Consider the following 25,586-nt stretch of genomic DNA (forward strand, 5'->3'; position numbering starts at 1 on the left):
GCGAGGCAGAGGCTGCAGCGAGGAGCAAAGGCAAGGAGGCTGGCAGAGGGGACGAGGCCCAGCCCACACCCTGAACCCGGGGAGGTGAGTCTCTGCGGTTTTAAGCCACCCAGTTGGTGGTCATTCATCACGGGGTCCCTAGAGACCCCTGGAGGGTTCTGCCTCCCCTCGCCCCGAGGCCTGACGGACCAGCTCCACTCTGCCCCCAGGGGAGGGGTCCCCACTTACAGGGCGCAATGCAACCGAGAGGGAGAGGCTGCAGAGCCCCGAGCAGAAGGAGGTGCTGGCGCGGGTCCAGCAGCAGGGCCCCCTCTCAGGCACTGAGGGGACCCCTTCTCCTAGCCGGACCCTGGCAGCTTCCGGGGCTCCAGCCAGGCCCTCCCTCCCTGTGCAGTTTGGCTCTGCCGATTCCCCAGAGTCACCGGGGGTCCCCCGCCCTCCTGGGAACAGGACTCGATGTGGCGACCACAGCACCGCAGGCCCCTTTGCCTCGCTGAGCCTCCTTGGGTTTCCAGTGACTCCCATCTCCCCGGTCACATGCTCACCACCAAGTCCCGCAGGTGGCAATCCCGTGTCATCCTCGTGGGTTTGTCCAGTTTTACTCTAAGCACAACTTCCAAGTTCTCAAGGGGTCGGGGCATCACCCCGTCAGGGCTCCACGCTCACGGGAGAGACACTGACAGGGGTCCCCGTGGCACCTCCCGTAGGCCTAGCGGGTGCTCTGTGAGCTGAGGAGCCACAGCAAGAGGCCAAGGGATGTCCTCAGTGTCACATGGGCAGCTGCATCCTTACTGCTTTTTTCTCATGTGTGTGCCTGCGTGTGTGTGTCTGTGTGTGTGCGTGAGAGAGAGAGACTGAAGGTGTGTGTGATGAGGTGGGAGAGCGTCTGCGGCTTCCTCTATCTAAATAAACAGAGATTCAGGAGCTCTTACTCTTTCCCCGTCAACATCTAAAACCCTGAGATTCTGTCCCAGAAGAATCTGAAACCAGCAATAACAAGTTCCCAGGTGCTTGCAAGAGCTCAAGCTCCCAGAGAACTCCGAACCCACAAGGAAAAAAGAAAGAAAGAAAGAGTTTCAGATCCTCTTCCTCATCTACTCAGTGTCTGCAGCAAGCGACGCCCTTGGCAGAAAGCGCCACTTCCCACGAGGGGCTTTGTTTTCACAACACTGGTCTTTGAAAGGCCTTCCCGGGGAGAGGCAGAGGGTGGGGCCTTCGAGGCCTGAAAGGCAGGTCGCTGGGGGCCCCCCTCAGCTCAGCGCCCCTCCTTTGCTCCCCCATCCGTTCCCCAGCCCTCTTCTTGGCACATTTCCTTGACACAGTAAAGAGGGGCAGCTGAACCCAAGGACGTGCAGTGAAGACAGACAGACACGCAGACGTGCACAAGAAGAAACTACGTGCTGAGGTCTCCACAGCAGGTCTCTCCGGCTTCATTCACTCCTGGATTCCCCTCGGGCCCAACGGCCCCACCCTCTCAGACTCTCAGGAGGTCAAGTGGATGCTCCCGTGCAGGTGCTGCGTGGCCTCTGTCCCTTTTCCGTGCTGTTTGTGGCCACGGTTTGGGGAGTGGGGAGTGGAGCCGTGTTAGGGACCCAGCTCCCAGAAGCGTCCCTCCTGTGACGCTAGGCCTCCACTGGTCTTGTGGGATTCAGCTCTACCCAGTGGAAAGCACAGCCCGGGTACAGATCCCACACCCCGTGGTTTACGGAAATTTCCGTAACTCTGATTCCTGAGACCGACGAGGCCAAGGCTGGAGACACAGCCTAAGAATATAGATGCTCAGATACAGCGTAGGAAGAACACAGTCCAACTGCGATCTTGTTGCCCTAGACCCGTTCTTTCATTCGTTCTATCTGAGGGGTACTGACAGGTGCAGGATGCTGGGGTAGAGACTGCTGAGCAAACCCACACGGATCCTCTTCTGGACCCAGTGGTGGGTTTTCCTTTCCAAGTGCTGAGGCAGGTGCCCAGGCAGGAGGACACGTCTGTGTGCCCCCAGCCCCAGCGTGTGGGTACCGGGGCTCGGGGCCTGCCCCAGCTCCTGTGTCTGAACGCCCCATGCTGTCGGCAGGGAGCCCAGAGGTCTGTCACCCCCATCACCAAACAGGCTCTGCCCCGGCCCGGCCTTGCTCTTCCAGGTGTATGGCACCCTCTGTTGGTGACCCACACCCAGTGCCCAGCCTTGAGCTGAGATGCTGTGGGCCCTGGTAGCCTTTTCTGCTCATCCGGGCCCCGTTGGCGCTATTCAGCCACCCACCCATCCATCCATCGGCCCAAACAGCCGCTGCTGAGGGCCGGGCCCTGACCCAGGGGTTAAGGATATAAAAATGTAAAGGCAATGTGTCATGTTCCCAGGTTTCACGTTCAGCCCCCGGCCCTCGAATGAGGGTCCCCGTGCTGGTGGATGGATGGGGAATGGGGTGCCTTCAAGGTCCCATAATCTCTTTCAAAGGAGGTGGGCTGAGGGGTCTGCTCGTCAGGTGGGCCCTACGTGGATGTCCTTTGCATCCCAGAGTCCCCGACTCAGCTGGCCCATCGGTCCCCACTGTGACCTTGTGCTACATGTGGGGTGATGAGCTTAATTCCCCTGAGGGGAAAAGTCCTCCCCCCAAACCCACCTCCACCCTCTCCTCTAAGTCCTCTCTTCCCTGCCTAAGTAGGAGCCCACTGGCCACAGGCCAGGTCCCCGTCAGGACCTCCTGCCACCTTCCCCCCAGCTAACCACAGCTGCTGGGCTGTTAGTGGCCCTACTGGCCCTCGCCCTCAGGATGCTGCCATCCCCCCCCCACCCCCGCCCCAGCCCTCACACTTTGATTCCTAGAGGTGGCCTCCCGGAGCCTCACATTCCTTGCACAAATGAGTCTCACAAAATGAGGGAGTTGTGTGGGCGCCCCCCCGAGGCCATAATGGAGTACTACACCCCCTGAAAGTGAAGTCAGCCTCTGCAGGGGAGGGACCAGTCCTTCCAGCACACAGTGCTTGGAGTTCCCATTGTGGCTGAGCCGGTTAAGAACCTAACATGCTGTCTGTGAGGATGTGGGTTCAATCCTGGCCTCACTCAGTGGGTTAAGGATGCAGCGCTGCCACAGGATTCAGCGGCAGCTCCGACGGGCCCCTAGCCCCTTAGAAAGGAGAGTGCCTCCGTGCTGGCAGAAACGCAGCACGAGCTCTTTCTCTTCTGGCCTCTCTCCAGTCTAGCTCTTTAAAGTTAATTGTACATTGAAAGTGCACAGTTCCGTGGATTTTAGCATATTCCTGGAGTCTTGCTACCATCACCACGATCAACTTTAGAATATTATCCTCACCCCAGGAAGAAACCCCTCACCCTCACTGGCTGTCCCGCCCCACTTCCCCCCAAGCCCACCTGGCCCCGGCAACACTGGTCTACTTTCCATCGCTACGGCCTTGCCTCTTCCGGCTAACTCATTCCTGGACTCATATAATATGTGGCTTTTTGTGCCTGTCTGGCTTCTATCACAAAATAAGCTTTTGCTCCTGTTTTCATTTGCACTTTAATTAGACTGGTAATATAATTTATCAACCAAAATGGGACATTTTGAGAGCGAGAAGGGCTGCTCTTGATAATTACCCAGTAGCAACAGGTACAAACGGGAGCCAGCCCTGGCCACCCTCGCAAAGGTGTGGGCATCTTGCCTTCACCGGAAAATGACCAAATAACCCGCACGTCACACCCACTCTGATGCCGCCTACCTCCCCTTCCCCAAATGCAAACTACCAAACCACCCTCAGCCGCCTCAGGTCTCCCTGGGAACTGAAGTTAATTTGCTTCCAGGTTTGCTAATGCTCTGTTTCCCGCTGAAGCCTGCTCGTGATTTATGAGAGATATAAGACTAATTTCCCCCAAAGAAATGAGAACCGGCAGTTGTATTTTTCATTTTCGAAGCATGAAACCTGACAGCATGGGGTGCAAACTGCAAGAGTAAGCAGATGCGGAAAACAAAGCTGTCATGACAAACGTGAAAGGATGGCCTGACCTCAGGGCCGGTCAGAGTGAACCTCTCTGAGGCTTAATTGTGCGGGTCACACGTCACGGCTCTGAAGAGGGCAGCATAATTATTTATTGTTGAGCTGTTAGAGGCACCTGGTATAGTGTCATTTCTTGCTCACTCTGCCTGTCTCTCCCAGGCTCTCTTTGGGACTCTCAGAAAAGGTTTGCAGCATTTGTAAGCAAATGAAAAATTTATTATTTTTTAATTATAAGTATCTGCTGGGTAGAGACAGAAATTATGCCTTTTGGGGAGTTCCTGCTGTGGCTCAGTTGCTGTGGCTGTGGCGTAGGCCAGCAGCCGCAGCTCCAATTCGACTCTAGCCTGGGAACTTCCATATGCTGCAGGTGCGGCCCTAAAAAAAGAAAAAGAAAAAGAAATTACGCCTTTAGGATAACAGCCTCTTACTGTTGCCACCGACACACACACAAGACATATTCAGTTTTGAATCACTGAGCCCTCCCCACCTCTGACTTGCTGCCGCAAGATGGCACCAGATAAGATCTCTTTGTCACCAAACATCACGTCACTGTCATCAAACATGCACGGATGCTCCCCCTTGTACTAGATGGCTCCCTACCTGCTTTGGGACTGCAAACAAAATATGTTTAGGCTGCCCTGGAAAGCTACATGAAAAGGAATAATTATACATCGTGCCCAAATCTTTGGCTCCAGTCATACCCCCGCCCCAGCCTTGAGCCTAAGTTCTCTAAGAAACCCACTAATGTCTCTCTGATTCGTTTGTGTTCTGAGTGCACCACCAACATCAGCTGGGGCCACCGTCCAAGGGTGGCCGGGGATCGCCCCGTGTGGAAGCCGGGTCTGACTCCTGCGACTCAGACGCAGGCTCCGTTCCTGGGAGCCAGATGTTGCGTCTAGACACTTCCAAGCCACGGAGGCCCCTCACGCCCGTCCGGTCCTAGGCCCCAGATGCAAATGTGCCCCCCTGGTGTCCCAAACAGCTTTTGTTTGTGTGTGTTTTGTGTCTGAGCTCATCCATCTGGCTCCCCTTCTGGCACCTTTTCTTCTGTTTACACCCACAGTCTCAATTTGTCTTCCAGCTCTTTCCAAACCAATTATGCTACGGACAGATTTAGTCGATTTCTAGGCCAGATGCTTAAATACATCCTTTTCTGCATTAAAAATAAAGTGGGCTCCAAGCCAGCCACCGGATTTACAGACCCTTGAATTTCTAGGAGAAAGCCTTGAAAACTTTCCTGATTCTGGCACCATCCCCAAGTTCATTCATCAGGGAGAAAAGGGCATTGATTTCATATACGCGTGGAAAGCATCTCCAGTGTTGGTCAGAGCGCCCACGGTCTCGTGTCAGAGGCTGGCCTGGACCAACTGGCCTGGACCAACAGGCGAGGTCGGGAAGGCGCCGCCCGGGGCAGGGTAGGCAGCTCCGAGCACCGCCTGGCAGTGTCCACCCCTTCCCTCCAGCCCGGCAGCGGGGATCAGCCCTGTGCTCCCCACTGTGATATTTTTGGGGGCGTTAGATAAGAAACTGCACGTTCTCTGCACGTTTAAGATAAGTCATCAGGAGTTCCCGTCGTGGTGCAGTGGTTAACGAATCCGACTAGGAACCATGAGGTCGAGGGTTCGATCCCTGCCCTTGCTCAGTGGGTTAAGGATCCGGCGTTGCCGTCAGCTGTGGTGTAGGTTGCAGACGCGGCTCGGATCCCGCGTTGCCGTAGCTCTGGCGTAGGCCAGTGGCTACAGCTCCGATTCGACCCCTAGCCTGGGAACCTCCATATGCCGCGGAAGCGGCCCAAAGAAATAGCAAAAAATAAATAAGTAAATAAGTCATCATTTCTCGCCTCACCTTAAAGCGCCAGGAAAGGGTTTCCGATGAGGGGGGTCTGGCGTTCCGAGGCAGGAAGCGGTGGCAGTGCTCAGGGACCCAGCTTTGCTCCCTGCTCTGGACGCAGGCGTGCGGGAGGGCGGTGGGGTGAGCACCCAGGATGGGGCCGTCAGCTGAGCTGGGACCAGCCTCCAGCCTTCCAGACCTCCGGTCTGATGCTGCATCCAGGATAGAGCGCGCCTGTGATCTCACCATCTCCCTGAATAACATCAGGTCGCGGCAGGTTGGGTGCAGTGCTGGTCGCACGCAGGTGGGGAGAAGGCGTCATGGTGACCCCGCACCTGGGGCTCTTTGCCTTAACCTCCTGCCCACAGTGGGGGCACCCACCTGACCTCCCGCCTCTTCTACCAGACTTAAGGCCCCTCTAGGCTGGATTTCAAACACCTCCCAGTGGCCTGGGCCCAATTCATACGTTTTAAGGAATGTCATGTGGTCCTATTGCCGCCTCGCTTGGTATGGGCTTCCCATGGCCGCTATAATCAGAACCAGCATCGATATTAGAAGTCGCTGCTGAGCAGTCACAGGAGGAAGGAGGCAGAGGCATCAGCATCGGATGCAGAAGCTGCTCCAAAGGAAAACCCTGCCGAGGCCTCCGCTGCCTCTGCCACAACATGGTGACATGGGTGACTCTCGCGCACGGTATTTGGTAAATGTTTGCAGGGTCTAGAACCTTCCAGTTACCACTGAGCACAAGACAGAATAGGGAAGAGCCACTGGGAGTCCATCCCAAGGCCTGCTTTCCCGGCACGTGACGCAGGTGTCACTCCACGGCGATCCGACCAAAGGCGCGTGTGTTCCTGGCGGGGTCTGCGGTGTTCACAGGGGACTGTGAAGCAAGCTCGGCTCTTTTGAACACGGAAGGCCCTTCCTAGGTCTCCCTCCCCCGGGCCCTGCCGTGGGCTCACGGAAACCAACAGAGGGCAACCTTCCTGTTGGAAGCTGTCACCCAGGGCTGGGCCACCTGCGTGGATGCCTGGCGGTGTTCCGTGGGAGGCTGGTACCACTTCCCGTCCCTGGACAGCCAGACCTGTTCTCCTGCTAGTTGTGGGGAGACAGCTGCTTTCTTGCGCCCACCCACTCCTCAAGGCGTGTCATCACAGGCCCCTCCTAGGCTGCGGGTTCTGTGCGGTGACCAGAGGCTGCCAGGGGTCCCTGCTCAAGAGAATTTAATTCTCTCCGAATGTATAAGGGCGGACTTACTCCTTTTGTGAGCATGACGTTAGGCGTGGGGGAAAGGTTTTTCATTAGGCAACCAAAGTGCTTAAAAAGAAAATGAAACATGGTTTTGTTATAAACGCCCTATGAAATGTTCGAGGGCATTTAATTAGCCAAAAGCTCTGAGGTCCTTTTGTAAAAATGATCACTTGAATTTAAAGAGATTTTTAAGTAAAATAATAAGATTTGTTAAGTTTAACGTAAGAGCGTCAGCAAACTCTGTTTTTTTTTTTTTTTTTTTTTTTTTTTTGGTCTTTTTGTTGTTGTTGTTGTTGTTGTTGCTATTTCTTGGGCCGCTCCCGCGGCATATGGAGGTTCCCAGACTAGGGGTCGAATCGGAGCTGTAGCCACCGGCCTACGCCAGAGCCACAGCAACTCGGGATCCGAGCCGCGTCTGCAACCTACACCACAGCTCACGGCAACGCCGGATCGTTAACCCACTGAGCAAGGGCAGGGACCGAACCCGCAACCTCATGGTTCCTAGTCAGATTCGTTAACCACTGCGCCACGACGGGAACTCCTCTGTTATTTTTTTTCACGGCATATCACATTCATGTTTAACGCCAAAGTCGTCTCTGCTTTGTGCGTGTGTTTGCTCAAAGTCCCCTTCAGGAGCACAAAAAAAGTGCCACAGCAAAGGAAGCAACCAGAACAAGCCAAGTGACACGCTTCCCTGAGGGAATGTGCTTCTTACCTGCTCCTCTGGCGCGTGCTTTTCTCACTGGGTCTGGCTTCGCCCTTTGAAGGAGAGAAGAAACATGTTAATTTGGTGTGTTGTCGGAGAAGGGTGACTTCAGATTCTTTTTCGGGTGGAGACAAATTCCTCCCCCGCCCCCATCTCCTCCTAATAAATGGGCTTCCATCTGGATTCTGTCACCCTGAGATAACTCTGCTTCTGGATCCCAAACCTCGGTGACTTCTGGTCCAAATGCTGGGCCGCTTCATCTTCGCGTGGGCCCTGGCACGGCCTGCGGTCATCTCAGTGTCAGCACATCTGCATGCTCTATTGTGCCTCCTGCCCTTTTTTGTTGTCACCACTCAGAACCTCAGGCATCTTTAATGTCTCTACCACGCTCCCACGTTTATTTAACAAGCTAATTCTTTCTTAAGAAATGTCCTTCCCACTACCAGTATCAACAGAGGCCAGTATTTTTTCCTCTTTTTATGATGATGATTTTCATTTTTTTATTATAGCTGGTTTACAGTGTTCTGTCAATTGTCTACTGTACAGCAAGGTGACCCAGTCACACGTGCTTTTTCTCACATTATCAGGCTCCATCATAAGTGACTAGATAGCGTTCCCAGTGCTATACAGCAGGATTCCATTGCTTATCCATTCCAAAGGCAATAGTTTGCATCTATTCACCCCAAATTCCCAGTCCATCCCACCCCCTCCCCCTGCCCCTTGGCAACCACAAGTCTATTCTCCAAGTCCATGATTTTCTCTTCTGTGGAAAGGTTTATTTGTGCCATATATTAGATTCCAGATATAAGTGATATCATATGGTTAGATTCCAGACATAAGTGATATCATATGGTATTTGTCTTTCTCTTCTAACTTACTTCACTTAGTATGAGAGTCTCTAGTTCCATCCACATTGCTGCAAATGGCATTCTTTTGTTCTTTTTTATGGCCAAGTAGTATTCCATTATGTATATATACCACTTCTTCTTCATCCAATCATCTGTCAATGGACATTTAGGTTGTTTCCATGTCTTGGCTATTGTGAATAGAGCTACAATGAACATGAGGGTGCATGTGTCTTTTTCAAGGAAAGTTTTGTCCGGATATATGCCCAAGAGTGGGGTTACTGGGTCATGTGGTAGTTCTATGTATAGTTTTTGAAGGTACCTCCATAATGTTCTCCACAGTGGTTGTACCAGTTTACATTCCCACCAGCAGTGCAGGAGGGTTCCCTTTTCTCCACACCCCCTCCAGCACTTGTTCCTTGTGGATTTATTAGTGATGGCCCTTCTGACCGGTGTGACGTGGTACCTTGTGGTACTTTTGATTTGCATTTCTCTAATAGTCAGGGATGTTGAGCATTGTTTCATGCGCTTGTTGGCCATCTGTATATCTTCTTTGGAGAAATGTCTACTCAGGTCTTTTACGCATTTTTCAGTTGGGTCGTTGGCTTTTTTGCTGCTGAGTTGTACAAGCTGTTTGTATATTTTTGAGATGAAGCCCTTGTCAGTTGCATCACTTCAAACTACTTTCTCCCATTCTGTAAGTTGTCTTGTTGTTTTCTTTTTGGTTTCCTTTGCTGTGCAAAAGCTTGTCAATTTGATGAGGTCCCACTGGTTCATTTTTGCTTTTCTTTCTGTTGCCTTGGGAGACTGACCTGAGAAAACATTGGTAAGGTTGATGTCAGAGAATGTTTTGCCTGTGTTCCCTTCTAGGAGTTTGATGGTGTCTAGTCTTACATTTAAGTCTTTAAGCCATTGTGACTTTACTTTTGTGCGTGGTATGAGGGTGTGTTCCAGTTTCACTGATTTGCATGTAGCTGTCCAGGTTTCCCAGCACCACCTGCCAAAAAGACTGTCTTTTCCCCATTTTATGTTCTTGCCTCCTTGGTCAAAGATTGATTGACCACAGGTGTCTGCGTTTATTTCTGGATTCTCTGTTCTGTTCCATTGGTCTGTACGTCTGTTTTGGTACCAGTACCACACTGTCCTGATGCCTGTGGCTCTGTAATAGTGCCTGACGTCTGTGAGAGTGATGCCTCCTGCTTGGTTTTCGTTACTCAGGACGGCTTTGGCAATTCTGGGTCTTCTGTGGTTCCATATAAATTTGTGGATGGTTTGTTCTAGTTCTGTGGAAAATGTCACAGGTAATTGGATAGGGATTGCGTTGAATCTGTAGATGGCTTTGGGTAGTATGGCCATTTTTGCAATATTAATTTTTCCAACCCAGGAGCATGGGGTATCTTTCCATTTCTTTGCATCTTCTTTAATGTCCTTGCTTAACGTTGTATAGTTCTCGGCATATAAGTCTTTCACATCCTTGGTCAGGCGTGTTCCCAGGTATTTGATTTTTGGGGGTGCAGTTTTTAAAGGTATTGTATTTTTCTGTTCCTTTTCTAATATTTCATTGTTAGTATACAGAAATGCGACTCATTTCTGAATGTTAATCTTATATCCTGCTACTTTGCTGAATTTGTTGATCAGTTGGAGTAGTTTTGGGGTTGAGTCCTTAGGGTTTTCTATATATAGTATCATGTCTTCTGCATACAGTGATAATTTTGTCTCTTCTCTTCCAATTTGGATGCCTTTTCTGCCTTTTGTTTGTCTGACTGCTGTGGCTAGGACTTCCAATACTATGTTGAATAACAGGGGTGAGAGTGGGCATCCTTGTCTTGTTCCAGCTTTTAGTGGGAAGGCTTTCAGCTATTCTCCATTGAGTATTGTATTTGCTGTGGGTTTGTCACAAAGGCTTTTATTATGTTAGGGTGGGTTCCCTCTCCACCCACTTTGCAAGAGTTTTGATCATGAATGGATGCTGGATTTGGTCAAGTGCTTTTTCTGCATCTATTGAGATGATCATGTGGTTTTTGACTTTGCTTTTGTTAATGTGGTGTATGGGTGACGTTGACTGATTTGTGTATGTTGAACCATCCTTGCAAGCCTGGGATGAATCCCGCTTGGTCATGGTGTATGATCTTTTTGATATGCTTTTGGAATCAGCTGGCTAAACTTTTGTTGAGAATTTTTGCGTCTATATTCATCAATGATATTGGCCTATAGTTTTCTATTTTGGTGGTATCTTTGGTTTTGGTATTAGGGTGAAGGTGGCGTCACAGGATGTCTTTGGGAGTGTTCCTTCTTCAAACATACAACTCTCTTTGTATGTTTGGTAGAAATCGCCTGAGAAGTCATCTGGTCCTGGACTTTTATTTGTAGGGAGTGTTTTTATGACATTTGCAGTATCATTTCTAGTGATCAGTCTGTTCAGTTGACCTATTTCTTCTTGATTCAGTTTTTGCAGGCTGTGAGTCTCTAGAAAGTTGTCCATTTCTTCTAGGTTGTCAAATTTGTTAGTGTACAACTGTTCATAGTATTCTTATGTGTTTTTTTTTTTTCCTTGTATTTCTGCGGTATCTGTTGTGATTTCTTCCTTTTCGTTTCTTATTTTATTTGGGTTTTTCCTCTCCTCTTCATGGTGAGTCTGGCCAGAGTTTTGTCAATTTTGTTTACCTTTTCAAAGAACCAGGTCTTGGTTTTATTGATTTTTTGTATTGTTTTTTGAATCTCTACATTAGTGATTTCCTCTCTGATCTTTATGATTTCCTTCCTTCTGCTGACTTTAGCTTTTGTTTGTTCTTTTTTTCATTTTTTTTTGGGTCTTTTTGTCTTTTTTTGAGGGCTGCACCCACGGAATATGGATGTTCCCAGGGTAGGGGTTAAATTAGAGCTGTAGACGCCAGCCTATGCCATAGCCACAGCAACGCCAGATCCAAGCCACGTGTGCAACATACACCACAGCTCACAGCAAGACCAAATCCTTAACCCACTGAGCGAGGTCAGGAATTGAACCTGCAACCTCATGGTTCCTAGTGGGATTCGTTTCCACTATGCCACGACGGGAACTCCTGTTCTTCTTTTTCTAATTAATTTAGGTGGTGGGTTAAGTTGTCGATTTGAGATTTTTTTTTCTGTTTTGAGAAAGGCCTGTATTGCTATGAATTTCTCTCTGAGCACTGCTTTTGCTGCATCCCATAGATTTTTCAGTGGTTGTGTCTTCATTATCATTTGTTTCGAGGTATTTTTGAATTTCCTTCTTGATTTCCTCATTGACCCATTGGCCTTTTTGTAGCATGGTGTTTAGTCTCCATGTAATTACTTTGTTCTCATTTCTTTTCCTGAGGTTGATTTCTAGTTTCATGCCATTGTGGTCAGAGGAGATACTTGAAATGATTTCTATACTCTTAAATTTGCTAAGGTTAGCTTTGTGCCCCCATATGTGACTGATCCTTGAGAATGTTCCACGTGCACTTGAAAGAACGTATACTCTGCTTTTTTTTGGATGTAATGTCCTCAAAATGTCAATTAAGTCTAGTTTTTCTATTGTGTCATTTAGGATCACAGTTGCTTTATTGATTTTCTATCTAGAGGATCTGTCCATTGATGTGAGTGGTGTTAAAGTCTCCTATCATGTCTGTATTCTCATCAATTTCTCCTTTTATGTCTGTTAGTATTTGTTGTGGGTATCTGGGTACTCCTATATTAGGGGCATAAATATTGATGATTGTAATATCCTCTTCTTGAATGGATCCTTTTACCATTAAATAGTGTCCTTCTTTGTCTTTATGGCCTTCATTTTAAAGTCTGTTTTGTCTGATATGAGTATTGCAACTCCTCCTTTCCTGTCTTGTCCATATCTTTTTCCATCCCCTCACTTTCAATCTATGTGTGTCCTCTGCCCTAAGGTGAATTTCCTGTAGAAAGCAGATTGAAGGTTTTTGCTTTTTTTTTTTTTTTTTTAATTATTTTCCCACTGTACAGCAAGGGGGTCAGGTCATCCTTAGATGTATACATTGCAGTTACAGTTTTTTCCCCCCACCCTTTCTTCTGTTGCGACATGAGTATCTAGACATAGATCTCAATGCTATTCAGCAGGATCTCCTCATAAATCTATTCTAGGTTGTGTCTGATAAGCCCAAGCTCCCGTCCCTCCCACTCCCTCCCCCTCCCATCAGGCAACCACAAGTCTCTTCTCCAAGTCCATGATTTTCTTTTCTGAGGAGATGTTCATTTGTGCTGGATATTAGATTCCAGTTATAAGTGATATCATATGGTATTTGTCTTTGTCTTTCTGGCTCATTTCACTCAGGATGAGATTCTCTAGTTCCATCTATGTTGCTGCAAATGGCATGATGTCATTCTTTTTTATGGCTGAGTAGTATTCCATTGTGTATATATACCACATCTTCCAAATCCAATCATCTGTCGATGGACATTTGGATTGTTTCCATGTCCTGGCTATTGTGAATAGGGCTGCAATGAACATGCGGGTGCATGTGTCTCTTTTAAGTAGAGCTTTGTCCGGATAGATGCCCAAGAGTGGGATTGCAGGGTCATATGGAAGTTCTATGTATAGATTTCTAAGGTATCTCCAAACTGTTCTCCATAGTGGCTGTACCAGTTTACATTCCCACCAGCAGTGCAGGAGGGTTCCCTTTTCTCCACAGCCCCTCCAGCACTTGTTATTTGTGGATTTATTAATAATGGCCATTCTGACTGGTGTGAGGTGGTATCTCATGGTAGTTTTGATTTGCATTTCTCTTATAATCAGCGATGTTGAGCATTTTTTCATGTGTTTGTTGGCCATCTGTATATCTTCCTTGGAGAAATGTCTATTCAGGTCTTTTGCCTATTTTTCCATTGATTGATTGGCTTTTTTGCTGTTGAGTTGTATAAGTTGCTTGTATATTCTAGAGATTAAGCCCTTGTCAGTTGCATCATTTGAAACTATTTTCTCCCATTCTGTAAGTTGTCTTTTTGTTTTCTTTTTGGTTTCCTTTGCTGTGCAAAAGCTTTTCAGTTTGATGAGGTCCCATGGGTTTATTTTTGCTCTAATTTCTATTGCTTTGGGAGACTGACCTGAGAAAATATTCATGATGTTGATGTCAGAGAGTGTTTTGCCTATGTTTTCTTCTAGGAGTTTGATGGTGTCCTGTCGTATATTTAAGTCTTTCAGCCATTTTGAGTTTATTTTTGTGCATGGTGTGAGGGTGTGTTCTAGTTTCATTGCTTTGCATACAGCTGTCCAGGTTTCCCAGCAATGCTTGCTGAATAGACTTTCCTTTTCCCATTTGATGTTCCTGCCTCCCTTGTCAAAGATTAATTGACCATAGGTGTCAGGGTTTATTTCCGGATTCTCTATTCTGTTCCATTGGTCTGTCTGTCTGTTTTGATACCAGTACCACACTGTTTTGATGACTGTGGCTTTGTAGTATCTCTTGAAGTCTGGGAGAGTTATGCCTCCTGCTTGGTTTTTGTTTCTCAGGATTGCTTTGGCGATTCTGGGTCTTTTGTGGTTCCATATAAATGTTTGGATTGTTTGTTCTAGTTCTGTGAACAATGTCATGGGTAATTTGATAGGGATTGCATTGAATCTGTAGATTGCTTTGGGTAGGATGGCCATTTTCACAATATTGATTTTTCCAATCCAGGAACATGGAATATCTTTCCATTTCTTTACATCTTCTTTGATTTCTTTGATTAAAGTTTTATAGTTCTCGGCATATAGGTCCTTTACCTCTTTGGTCAGGTGTATTCCGAGGTATTTGATTTTGTGAGGTACAATTTTAAAAGGTATCATTTTTTTGTATTCCTTTTCTAATGTTTCATTGCTGGTATACAGAAATGCAACTGACTTCTGAATGTTAATCTTATATCCTGCCACTTTGCTGAATTTATTAATCAGTTCAAGGAGTTTTGGGGTTGAGTCCTTAGGGTTTTCTAGGTATAGTATCATATCATCTGCATACAGTGACAGTTTGATCTCTTCTCTTCCTATATGGATGCCTTTTATTTCTTTTGTTTGTCTAATTGCTGTGGCTAGGACTTCCAAAACGATGTTGAAGAGCAGTGGTGTGAGTGGGCATCCCTGTCTTGTTCCAGATTTGAGTGAGAAGGCTTTCAGTTTTTCCCCATTGAGGATTATATTTGCTGTGGGTTTATCATAAATGGCTTTGATTATATTCAGGAATGTTCCCTCTATACCCACTTTGGCGAGGGTCTTGATCATGAATGGATGTTGAACTTTGTCAAATGCTTTTGCTGCGTCTACTGAGATGATCATATGATTTTTGACCTTTTTTTTGTTAATGTGGTGTATGATGCTGATTGATTTGCGTATGTTGAACCATCCTTGTGAACCTGGGATGAACCCAACCTGGTCATGGTGTATGATTTTTTTGATATGCTGTTGGATTCGGTTGGCTAAGATTTTGTTGAGAATTTTTGCATCTATATTCATCAATGATATTGGCCGATAGTTTTCTTTTTTGGTGGTATCTCTGTCTGGTTTTGGAATGAGGGTGATGGTGGCCTCATAGAATGTCTTTGGGAGTATTCCTTCTTCTTCAACCTTTTGAAAGAGTTTAAGGAGGATGGGCACCAATTCCTCTTTATATGTTTGGTAAAATTCACCTGTGAAGCCATCTGGTCCTGGACTTTTATTTGTAGGGAGTGATTTTATGACCTCTTCAATTTCATTTCTAGTGATCGGTCTGTTCAGTTGGTCTGTTTCTGCTTGATTCAGTTTTGGCAAGCTGTAAGATTCTAGAAAATTGTCCATTTCTTCCAGATTGTCAAACTTGTTGCCATACAGTTGTTCATAGTATTCTCTTATGGTTTTTTGTATTTCTGCTGTATCCGTTGTGATTTCTCCTTTTTCATTTATAATTTTGGTTATTTGGGTTCTTTCCTCTTTTTAGTGAGTCTGGCCAGGGGTTTGTCAATTTTGTTCACCTTTTCAAAGAACCAGCTCTTGGTTTTATTAATTTTCTCTATTGTTTTTTGAGTCTCTATTTTATTGATTTCTTCTTTGACCTTTATAATTTCCTTCCTTCTGCTGACTAGGACTTTTTTGTTCTTCTTTTTCTAATTCGTTTAGGTGGAGGGTTAAGTTGTCAATTTGGGATCTTTCTTCTTTTTTGAGAAAGGCCTGTATTGCTATAAATTTCCCTCTGAGCACTGCTTTCGCAGCATCCCATAGATTTTGAGAGGTTGTGTCTTCATTATCATTTGTTTCAAGGTAGTTTTTAATTTCCTTCTTGATTTCCTCATTGACCCATTGGTTTTTTAGTAGCATGTTGTTTAGTCTCCATGGAGTAGGTTTTTTCTCTTTGCTTTTCCCATGGTTGATTTCTAATTTCATGGCATTGTGGTCAGAGAAGATACTTGAGATAATTTCTACGCTCCTAAATTTATTGAGATTCGCTTTGTGTCCCAATATGTGGTCGATTCTTGAGAATGTTCCATGAGCATTTGAGAAGAATGTGTATTCTGCTTTTTTTGGATGTAGTGTCCTGAAGATATCAATTAAGTCTAACTTTTCTATTGTTTCCTTTAGGATCTCTGTTGCTTTATTGGTTTTCTGTCTAGAGGATCTGTCCATTGATGTGAGGGGGGTATTTAGGTCTCCTACTATGATTGTATTCTCATCAATATCTCCCTTTATGTCTGTTAATATTTGTTGTGTGTATCTGGGTGCTCCTGTATTTGGGGCATATATGTTGACAATAGTAACATCCTCTCCTTGGATGGATCCCTTAATCATTAAATAGTGTCCTTCTTTGTCTTTCTTTATGCCTTTTGTTTTAAAGTCTATTTTGTCTGATATGAGCGTTGCGACTCCTGCTTTTCTGTCATGTCTATTGGCGTGAAATATTTTTCCCCACCCTTTCACTTTCAATCTATATGTATCTTTTGTCCTAAGGTGAGTTTCTTGTAGGCAGCATATTGAAGGTTTTTGCCTTTTTATCCACTCAGCCACTCTGTGTCTTTTGATTGGGGCATTCAGTACATTGACATTTAAGGTGATAAATGATAGATGATTATTTATTACCATTTGAACCTCGTGTTCCAGTTGATTCTATGGTTCTCCATTTTTTTTTTTTTTTTTTTTTGGTTGGATGGTCTCCTGTTATTATCTGCTTGAGTGGTTTTTTTTTTTCATTTTTTGCAAATGCAATATTTGGTTTTGGCTTGTGATTGCCCTGTTTTTTAAGTATGCTAACCCCTTCCCATAAATGTGTGTTTTAGCCTGATGGTCCTGTAAGTTCAAACACTTCATTACTATATTAAAATTAAGAAGAGAGACATACATATAAACAAAAAGGGTTATTTACCTCCTGACATCCCTTGCCCACATTTTATGGTTTTGATGACTCTTTATTTTTTTCTTTTTAATTTTATTTTGTTTGAAGCATGTTCATGATGAAGTCTGTATGCTGGCTTATTTGAGTGACTGCTCTCTGATTGCAGTTTCCTCAGTCCTAGTTCTTCCTCTTCTTCTTCTTCTTCTTCTTCTTTTTTTTTTCTTTTCTTTTTTCTTCCCTTTCCTTCCTTTCTTTTTGGTTTAGAGAAGCCCTTTCAATATTTCCTTTAACCTGGGTTTTGTGTTGCTGTATTCTTTAAGTTTTTGATTGTTGGGAAAAATTTTTATTTCCCCTTCTATTTTAAATGATATTCTTGCTGGATAGAGTATTCTAGGTTGCATATTTTTTCCTTTCAGCACTTTAAATATCTCTTGCCATTCCCTCCTGGCCTGTAGTGTTTCTGTAGAGAAATCAGTTGATATTCTTATGGGGGTTCCCTTGTAGGTAACATTCTGTTTTTCTCTTGCTGCCTTGAGGATCCTCTCTTTATCACTAACTTTTGCCATTTTTATTATGATGTGTCTTGGTGTGGGTCTGTTTGGGTTCAGTTTGTTTGGGGCCCTCTGTGCTTCTTGTATCTTGAATCCAGTATCCTTTAGATTTGGGAAGTTTCCAGCAATAATTTCTTCAAATATATTTTCCATTCCCTTATCTTTTTCTACTCCTTCTGGAATTCCTATTATGCGTAGATTGGCCCGCTTTATTTTATCCCATAGGTCTCTTATATTGCTTTCCAGTTTTTTGATTCGGTTTTCTGTCTGTTGACCAGATTGAGTGATTTCCATTATTCTATCTTCCATATCACTGATTCGTTCTTCTGCATTATTCATTCTGGTTTTTACTGCCCCTAGTTCAGTTTGCATCTCTGCAAATGAATGTTCTAGTTTTTCTTGGCTCCTCCTTATATTTTCTAGTTCCTTTCTGAGGGTATCTGCATTACTGTTCATATCTTCTCTTAATTCCTTCAGTATTTTCACTATTTCTCTTTTGAACTCCAGGTCTGTCAGACTGCCGAGATCTGTTTCATTGTTGACTGTTTTAGGTGAGTTCTCCTGTTGGTTTGACTGGGAGTGGTTTCTCAGCTTCTTCATCTTGCTTGTTGTTTTCTTTCTCCTGAGGGAGTTGTACTCTCCGTTACCGGGCAGTGTTTGCCTTGTCACTGCCGTGGAATATTTCCTGAGGGCTGGCGTTGTTGGTCAATCTTTTTTGAGGCAGTGTGGCTTTTCTGGAGTGTTGATGGGGCTAACAGTGTTTCTTTGAAGCAAAGGAGGACTTCCTGAGGGCAGACAGGACTGAGAGGTCCACACCGCGATGGTAGCAGATTTCATTTGGCCATGCAGAGCTTGCTCTGGTGTTTTTAGGCTGTGGGGTTCTTGCAGGGGGTTGGCGGTGTTGGGCTGCTGCTTTTTAGGGGTGCATCACCCTCTGGGGGCTGGAGCAGCTATCTGGGGCACTGAGAACCTGAGAGGCTCTTCCCTAGGGCAGCCCAACTCAGAAGGACAGCCTGAGAATGTAGGCGGATCTTTTCACAGTCTGGCTGAGCTTGTTGCAGCTTTTCTGGGCTGCAGGGGGTCCTGCCTGGAGCTGGCAGTCCTATGCAGCTGGTCCACTAGAGCATCCCCTGGGGGCTTGGGCGGGTAGCAGGGCCGTTGGAAACCGAAGAGGCTCCTCCCCGGGGCAACCCGACTCAGAAAAACCGTCCGAGAATTAGGCCGATCTATTCACAGCCTGGTTAAGCTTGTTCTAGCTTTTCTAGGCTGCAGGCCTTTTCTTGGGGGCTGGTGCTGTTTGGTGCTGCTCTGCGGTAATGTAGCCCCTCCAAAGGGCAAGCAGGCCTGTGCAGGGACAGCCCCTGCGGTGGTAGGCTTCAGGCAATTGTTGAGGCCAGCCCTCCTGGATGGCAGGCAGCCCCAGGTCCATGAGAGCGTAGCGCGTGGCGGGGGTGGGGGGAGGGGATGCACTGGGAAGCAGAGTTTTCAGCTAGCTAGCGGGCCTGTAAGCTTGCTGTGGCGTGGGGGGTATTCTATGGGGACCCACCCCTTCTTCTCTCCCCTCCCCAGCACGGGCGCAGACCAGGCTCTTCTCCCAGGTTCCCTCTGATGTGGCTTTCCCCTTCTCCACTCCTGGAGTATTGCTCCCTTCCTCTGTGACAGCTTTGTTTTCTAGTCTCCCAGGCAGTCTCTGCCCTGTCAACTGGTTTCTAGACCTCCCAAGCAGTTTCCGCTCTGCCCCGCCCCCCTAGCCCGGGGACTAATCTCTGGAGCCGAGGTCTCGGTGCCCAGCCCCCACCCAGGCGTCCCCCGGCCCTTTCTCGGGGACCAGCCTTCAGAGGCGAGGTCTCGGTGCCCAGCCCCCACCCAGGCGTCTCAATTTTTGGTGACTCTGCCCGTAGTTCAGATGGTCCTTTGGGTTCTTGATCGGCTTTTCCGTACTCCAACTTACTGCCACACTCTTCTCTGCATCTGGAGATTCCTCCGGTTCGTTTGCTCTTTCGCCCGGTAGGTGACTTTCCAGGGTGCGGGATCCCTTTCTCCTCCGCAGTTCCCTTTCGGGAGCCCCCGTCTCGCTCGGATTCGCCTTCTCTCACTCTCCTCTTTTCTCCTGTTCTGCCCAATAATGTCACGAATTTCTTGCCGTTATTGGAGTTTAGGTTCCTCTGCCAGCGATTGGTTGCTGTTCTGTGCGAGTCATTTATTCTGTAGATGTGCTTTTTTTGTTGTGTTTGTGGGAGAGGGCGAGCGTGTCTTCCTACTCCTCCGCCATCTTGTCCTCTCTCGGTTTTTGCTTTTTTATCCAGTCTGTCACTCTGTGTCTTTTGATTGGAGCATGCAGTCCATTGACATTTAAGAGAATTATTCATAGATATGTATTTATTGCCATCTTAAACCTTGCTTTCCAGTTGATTCTGTTTCTCCTTTCTTTCTTTCTTTTTTGGTTGGATGATTTCCATTTGTTTTATGCTTACTTTTCTTTTTAGTTTTTGTGAATGTAACATTTGTTTTGATTTGTGGTTGCCCTGTTTTTTAAGTTTGTTAACCTCTTCCTGTATCTGCTTGCTTTAACTTGATAATCAAATAGGCTCAAACACATTATATTAAAAAAAAGTCTATATTGCCTTACTTTCCTTCCCTGCATTCTATGATTTTTAAGTCCTTTTTTAACATCTTCACATTTGTCCTTTTGCTGTTCCTTGTGTTTATCATAGCTTTTGTATTAATTTTTTTTCCTCTTTTAGATCTGTACGCTGGCTTATTTAAATGATTGCTTTCCAATTGTGGTTTCCTCCATTCTATTTCTTCTCACTTCTTTTTTTATTTAGAGAAGTCCTTTCAGTATTTCTTTTAGAATGGGTTAAGCACTGCTATAATCTTTTAGCTTTTGTTTGTTGGAGAAATTATTTCCCCTCCTATTTTAAATGATATTCTTGCTGGATAGAGTACTCTAGGCTTCAGATTTTTTCCTTTCAAAACTTTAAATATATCTTGCCATTCCCTCCTGGCCTGTAGTGTTTCTGTAGAGAAATCAGCTGATAGCCTTATGGGGGTTCCCTTATAATTAATGCTTTGCTTTTCTCTTGCTGCCTTTAGAATCCTCTCTTTAACTTTTACCATTTTTATTATAATATGTCTTGGTGTGGGCCTGTTTGGGTTCAACTTTTTTTAGGGCCCCCTGTGCTTCCTGTATCTTGATATCAGTTTCCTTTAGATTTGGGACGTTTTCAGACATAATTTCTTCAAATATATTTTCAATCCCCTTTTCTTTTTCCTCTCCTTCTGGAATTCCCATTATGTGTAGATTGGCCTGCTTTGTATTCTCCCATAGATCTCTTATGTTGCTTTCGTGTTTTTTCATTTGGTTTTCTGTCTGCTGTCCTGAGTGGGTCATTTCCATTATTCTATCTTCTGAGTCACTAATTTGTTCCTCTGCATCATTCATTCTGCTCTTTAGTGCCTTTAGCTGACTTGGCATCTCTGCAAACGAATTTTCTAATTTTTCTATGTTCCTCCTTATATTTTCTAGTTCCTTTCTAAAGGAATCTGCAATACTGTTCATATCCGCTCTTAATTCCTTGATATTCAGCCTTAATTCCTTCAGTATTTTCACTGTCTCCCTTTTGAACTCAATGTCTGTCAGACTGCAGAGGTCCGTTTCATTGCTTGCTGCTTCTGGTGAATTCTCTTGTTCTTTTAACTGGGAATGGTTCCTGAGCTTCTTCATCTTGCTTATGTTTTTCTTTTTCTGTGAGTTCAGGGAAGCCAACCTGTAGTCTTGGAGGGCTACTTCTATGTAAGAGCACCTCCTTGTATTTTTTGGGGGGTAACTATTTATTTTTGGTGTGGGAGTTTGAATATTTGCTGTCTCTTTCTTTGGTGTGAGCAGGCTGTTATCCCCAGGGTGCTGAGTGTGTTTCCAGGGAGAAGGAGGCAGTGGGTAGGGCTAGTCGTCAGTGCTTGGTTGCTGGGCTCTTCACAGCAGCAAGGACCTGAAGGAAGGTGGCACAGGCTACTCCTCGTTGCAGGGCTCTAGGAAGTGGGAATGAGGCTTGGGCAGATTTACAAGGTGCCAGAGCATCTGGCAGTGGCAGCAGCAGGATGTGAGTTCCCAGGGTAGTGAGAGCAACAAGAGGTAGTGTTTGATTACAGTGCCCTCCTCTGAGGTGACTAGAGCCACAAGTGGTACCTGTTCAGAGACCCCTAGTAGTAGTGGGCCAGGCCTCCTTCTGGAGTCAGTGATAACTGCAGTGGTTTGCCCCCGCCACCTGCAGACCAGGCAAGAAGCACCCTGTCTCAGCCCCCACAGGAAGTGCTGCATGGGCTGCTCCTAGTTGCAGGATGCTGGGAAGGGACAGTGATTAAGCATGTGGGCACTGCCCCAGAGTGTTTAGCAGTGGCAGCAGCAGGGTCAATGTGCTCCCAGGGTTGTGAGAGCAACAACCAATGGTATTCGGTCACAATGCCCTCCTCTGGTGCCCTTGAGGTGACTGGAGCCACAAGTGGTGGCTGTTCAGGGACCCCTAGTGGCGGCAGGCCACACCCACCTCTGAAGTCAGAGATGACGGTGGTGCTTTGCCCTGGACACCTGTAGACCATGCAAGAAGCACCTCGTCCTGCTTAGCCCACACAGGAGGTGCTGTACCCACTGCTCCTAGTTGTAGGTTCCTGAGAAAGGACAGTGATCAAGCATCTGGCACTGCCCCAGAGCGTTTGGCAGTGGCAGGGGCAGGGCAGGTGTGCTCCTAGGGAGCGAGAGCAACAAGAGGTGGTGTTCCAGGGCAGTGGCCTCCTCTGTGGTGCCCTCTGAGGTGGTTGGGGCTGCCAGTGGTTCTTGTTCAGGGATCCCCAGCGGCAGCAGTCCTCGGCCACCTCTGGAGTCAGAGATAACGGCGCTGGTTTGCCTCCGCCACCTGCAGACCGCACAAGAAGCACCCGTCCTGCTTAGCCTACACAGGAGGTGCTGCACCAGCTGCTCCTAGTTGTAGGGTCTTGGAAAGGGACAGTGATCAAGCGTCTGGGTGCTGCCCAGAGAGTGTGGCAGTGGCAGTGGTAGGGCGGGTGTGTTTCTGGGGGGGTGAGGGCAATAAAGTGTGCTGCTGGTTAGTTGCAGTGCCTTCTTTTTTTTTTTTTTGCTGACCCCTGAGGTTTCTGGGGCCGCAGGAGGAGCCCACTCACAGGCCCCCAGTGGTGGCAGGCCACGCCTCCCTCTGGCCTCCAAGACGACTGCCACGGTTGGTCCCTGCCACCTGTAGATCACACAAGAGGCACCACATCGCACTCAGCCCCCCATTGCCCTTAGCCCATGCAGGAGGTGCCCAGCCACCTGTACCCCAAGCAAGTGGCTCCTTGCTTCCCAAAGCCTGTGCCAGAGGCGTCCCCACATGCGCGTGCACAGGGAGCTTCCTATGGCGCCTGCCCTTCTCCTCTCCCCTCCCCATCAATGGAGCTTTGCCTCTCCTGTGGGCCCAGACCTCCTCCCGGGTTCCCTCTGGCATGGCGTCCCACTCCCCTGCCCGTGGCACAGCACACCTTAGCCCCTCAGGCTGTCCCCACACGGCCACCCCCAGCCCGTTCCCCGGGACTCACCTCCGGAGCCTGAGTCTCAGCGCCCAGCCGCCGCCCGAGCATCTCAGGCTGTGGTTTCCGGGGAGGTGGGGCCGATGATCTGGGCGGCTCTCCATCGAGTTTGTCCTCAGTCCGGCTGCGGTGCTTTTCTTGGGGACTCTGAGGTCCCCCCGTCTCGGCCGAGCTCCCCATCAGTTAGGTGGCTTCCCAGGGTGTGGGTTCCCTTTCTCCTTCGCGGCTCCCCTCGGGAACGCGAGTCCCATCCTGATTCCTTTTCTCTCTCTCTCTTTTGTTCTACTCAGTTAATGTCAAGAGTTTCTTGCCCTTTTTGGAGGCTGAAGTTCTCCTGCCGGCGTTCAGTAGATGCTCTGTGCGAGGCATTTTACGTGTAGCTGTGTTTTCCTGATGTGCTTGTGGGAGAAGGTGAGCCCGACCTCTTACTCCTCTGCCATCGTGATCCGCCTCAGGGGCCAATTCCTCACTTCCAGGCCATGCAAACTTCCTTTTTGGAGGCAGAGGGACTTGGGGGATTGATCTGTAATTCACATACCGTGAAAGTCACTCTTTTCAGGTCTCCACGTCTGTGTGTGGTTTGTAGTACGTCCTCCGATGTGGACAATTACAACCAGCATCTCTTCCCAGCCGTTTTCATCGTCCCCCAAAGAAAGCCCACAATGACTTTTCAGTGAGCCCTGTGGCTGGTGGCCTGCGCCTCATTAAATACACCTAGAGGTGGTTTGAGGTTACGCCTTGCTGGGTTCCGATCCTGGGTGTGCCCCGTAGTGCTTACCGGGGTGACGGTGGCGTGGTGGCTCTGGGCGCCAAACCCCAGCAATGTGACTTTTTGTGGCTTTGTTATGTCCTGTGTCCAGTTTTGGCCTCTGTCAAAGAGGGGAACAGTGGCACAGCACACGCATCAGGAGGATCAACGGGCATGACACGAGCCGTCAATAAACACGAGTTGTTATTTTGTGAACGTGTGACCCCACCCTACAACCGCAATGCATGTTCCTAGAATCTTAATTGTGAGATGATTCTAGATTCACGTGAAGTTGCCAGAACCCACACAGGGACATAACTCAGTTTTCCGCAGGGATGTCATCTTGCGAAACCACCGTCCAAATCACACCCAGAAAATTGACACAACATTTCTGTCGCCACAAGAACCCCTCATGCGGCCTCGAACAGCCCTCACGCCCCATTAGTCCCTGTAAAGCCTGGATCTGCTTTCCGTTTTGCCATTTCAACCGTGTTGGGTCAGCGCCGTCACAGGGTGGTTGGGACTGAGGTTTTTCACTGAGCCCCGTTCCCCTGAGATCCGTCCAAGGCGCCGTGTATCCAAGCGGCTTCACTTCCGTTGCTCGCTCCCTCAGTGGGTGGCCGCACGGGGTTTGCCTGGCCACCCCTCGAAGGACTTGTGGGTGGCTTCCAGATTCTCGCCATCACAATAAGGCGTATGTATTCAGCCTTCACAGCTTAGAAAGACCCCCTTCGTAGACCTCACTGTTTCCATGCAAGGGCTCAGGGCGACAGACAGGGCTGTATGAGCCTCACTTTAGAGTCGAGAAAGTGGACTTGCCGGGTGTCACACAGGTTGTGCGTGACAGAGCTGCCGCTCAGATCTCCCAAGTAAACACCCTGGGCTTTTTTTTTTTTTTTTTTTTTGCTTTTTAGGGCTACTCATGTGGCATATGGAAGTTTCAGGGCTAGGCATCGAAGCAGAGCTGCAGATGCCAGCCACAGCCACAGCCATAGCAATGCAGGATCCAAGCCACATCTGTGACCTACACCACAGCTCATGGCAATGCCAGATCCTTAACCCTCTGAGCGAGGCCAGGGATCAAACCTGCGTCCTCACCTCCTTCCATATGCTGCAGGTGTGGCCCTAAAAAAAGAAAGAAAATAATGAGAAGCTACGTGGAGTCAGGCTGAGGGAGAGGCCAGCAAGTGCCAGTTGTTAGAAGGTCAGGGGAAAAGTGAAGTTCAAGACAAAAAGTGATGCTGAGCTCATCTGCGCCTCAGTCAGCTCCGGCAGCTTCTCCTAGAAGGTGCAACAGAGTCATTCTCTTCTGAAAGCACACTGACATGTGTTCGGGGTGGAGAGTGGTTTAGAATATTCAGGAGTTCCTGTTGTGGCTCATCAGTAACGAATCCGACTAGTAGCCATGAGGATGTGGGTTCGATCCTTGGTCTCGCTCAGTGGGTTAAGGATCTGGCATTGCTGTGAGCTGTGACATAGGCCAGTAGCTGCAGCTCCAATTCCACCCCTAGCCTGGGAACCTCCATATGCCTTGGGTGTGGCCCTAAAAAGCAAAAAAAAAAAAAAAAAAAAAAAAATGTTGAGCATTATGTTTTAATAACTGTAATAGAGTTTTATTTTCTTCCTAAGTCTTCCAGAGGACACTTTTGGGGGTGCAAAGACCCCACTAGTGCACCAAACTTAGCTTGTGTCCTCTGCCGTCATCTGGCAGGTCAGCCTGATTCCCACATTCAGAGACTCCCTCCTCCCAGAAATACTCCCTTCCTGCCACGCCCAAGTCCACGACACCCGTCT

The 25,586-nt window shown here is 47.6% G+C and overlaps 1 protein-coding gene across 1 annotated transcript in view; it reads right to left on the reverse strand.

Moving 5' to 3' along the window:
• The window catches only part of LOC146398501 (uncharacterized), an 85,403-nt gene extending 60,034 nt beyond the window's left edge, over window positions 1-25,369 (reverse strand). The window contains exons 1-2 of the mRNA XM_084981399.1: window positions 23,054-25,369; window positions 7,781-7,824 (exon numbers count right to left, since the gene is read on the reverse strand). Coding sequence (XP_084837525.1) covers window positions 7,781-7,824; window positions 23,054-23,224 — 215 coding nt within the window. The 5' untranslated portion in view covers window positions 23,225-25,369. The remainder of the gene's footprint in view (window positions 1-7,780; window positions 7,825-23,053) is intronic.
• Between the last annotated feature and the right edge of the window lie 217 nt (window positions 25,370-25,586).

Source organism: Sus scrofa, chromosome 11 (genome assembly GCF_054392235.1).
Source record: "Sus scrofa isolate SSC_HxYL_T2T_F1_AM1 chromosome 11, Sscrofa_HxYL_maternal_Yorkshire_Landrace_v2.0, whole genome shotgun sequence".
Lineage (NCBI taxonomy): Eukaryota > Metazoa > Chordata > Mammalia > Artiodactyla > Suidae > Sus > Sus scrofa.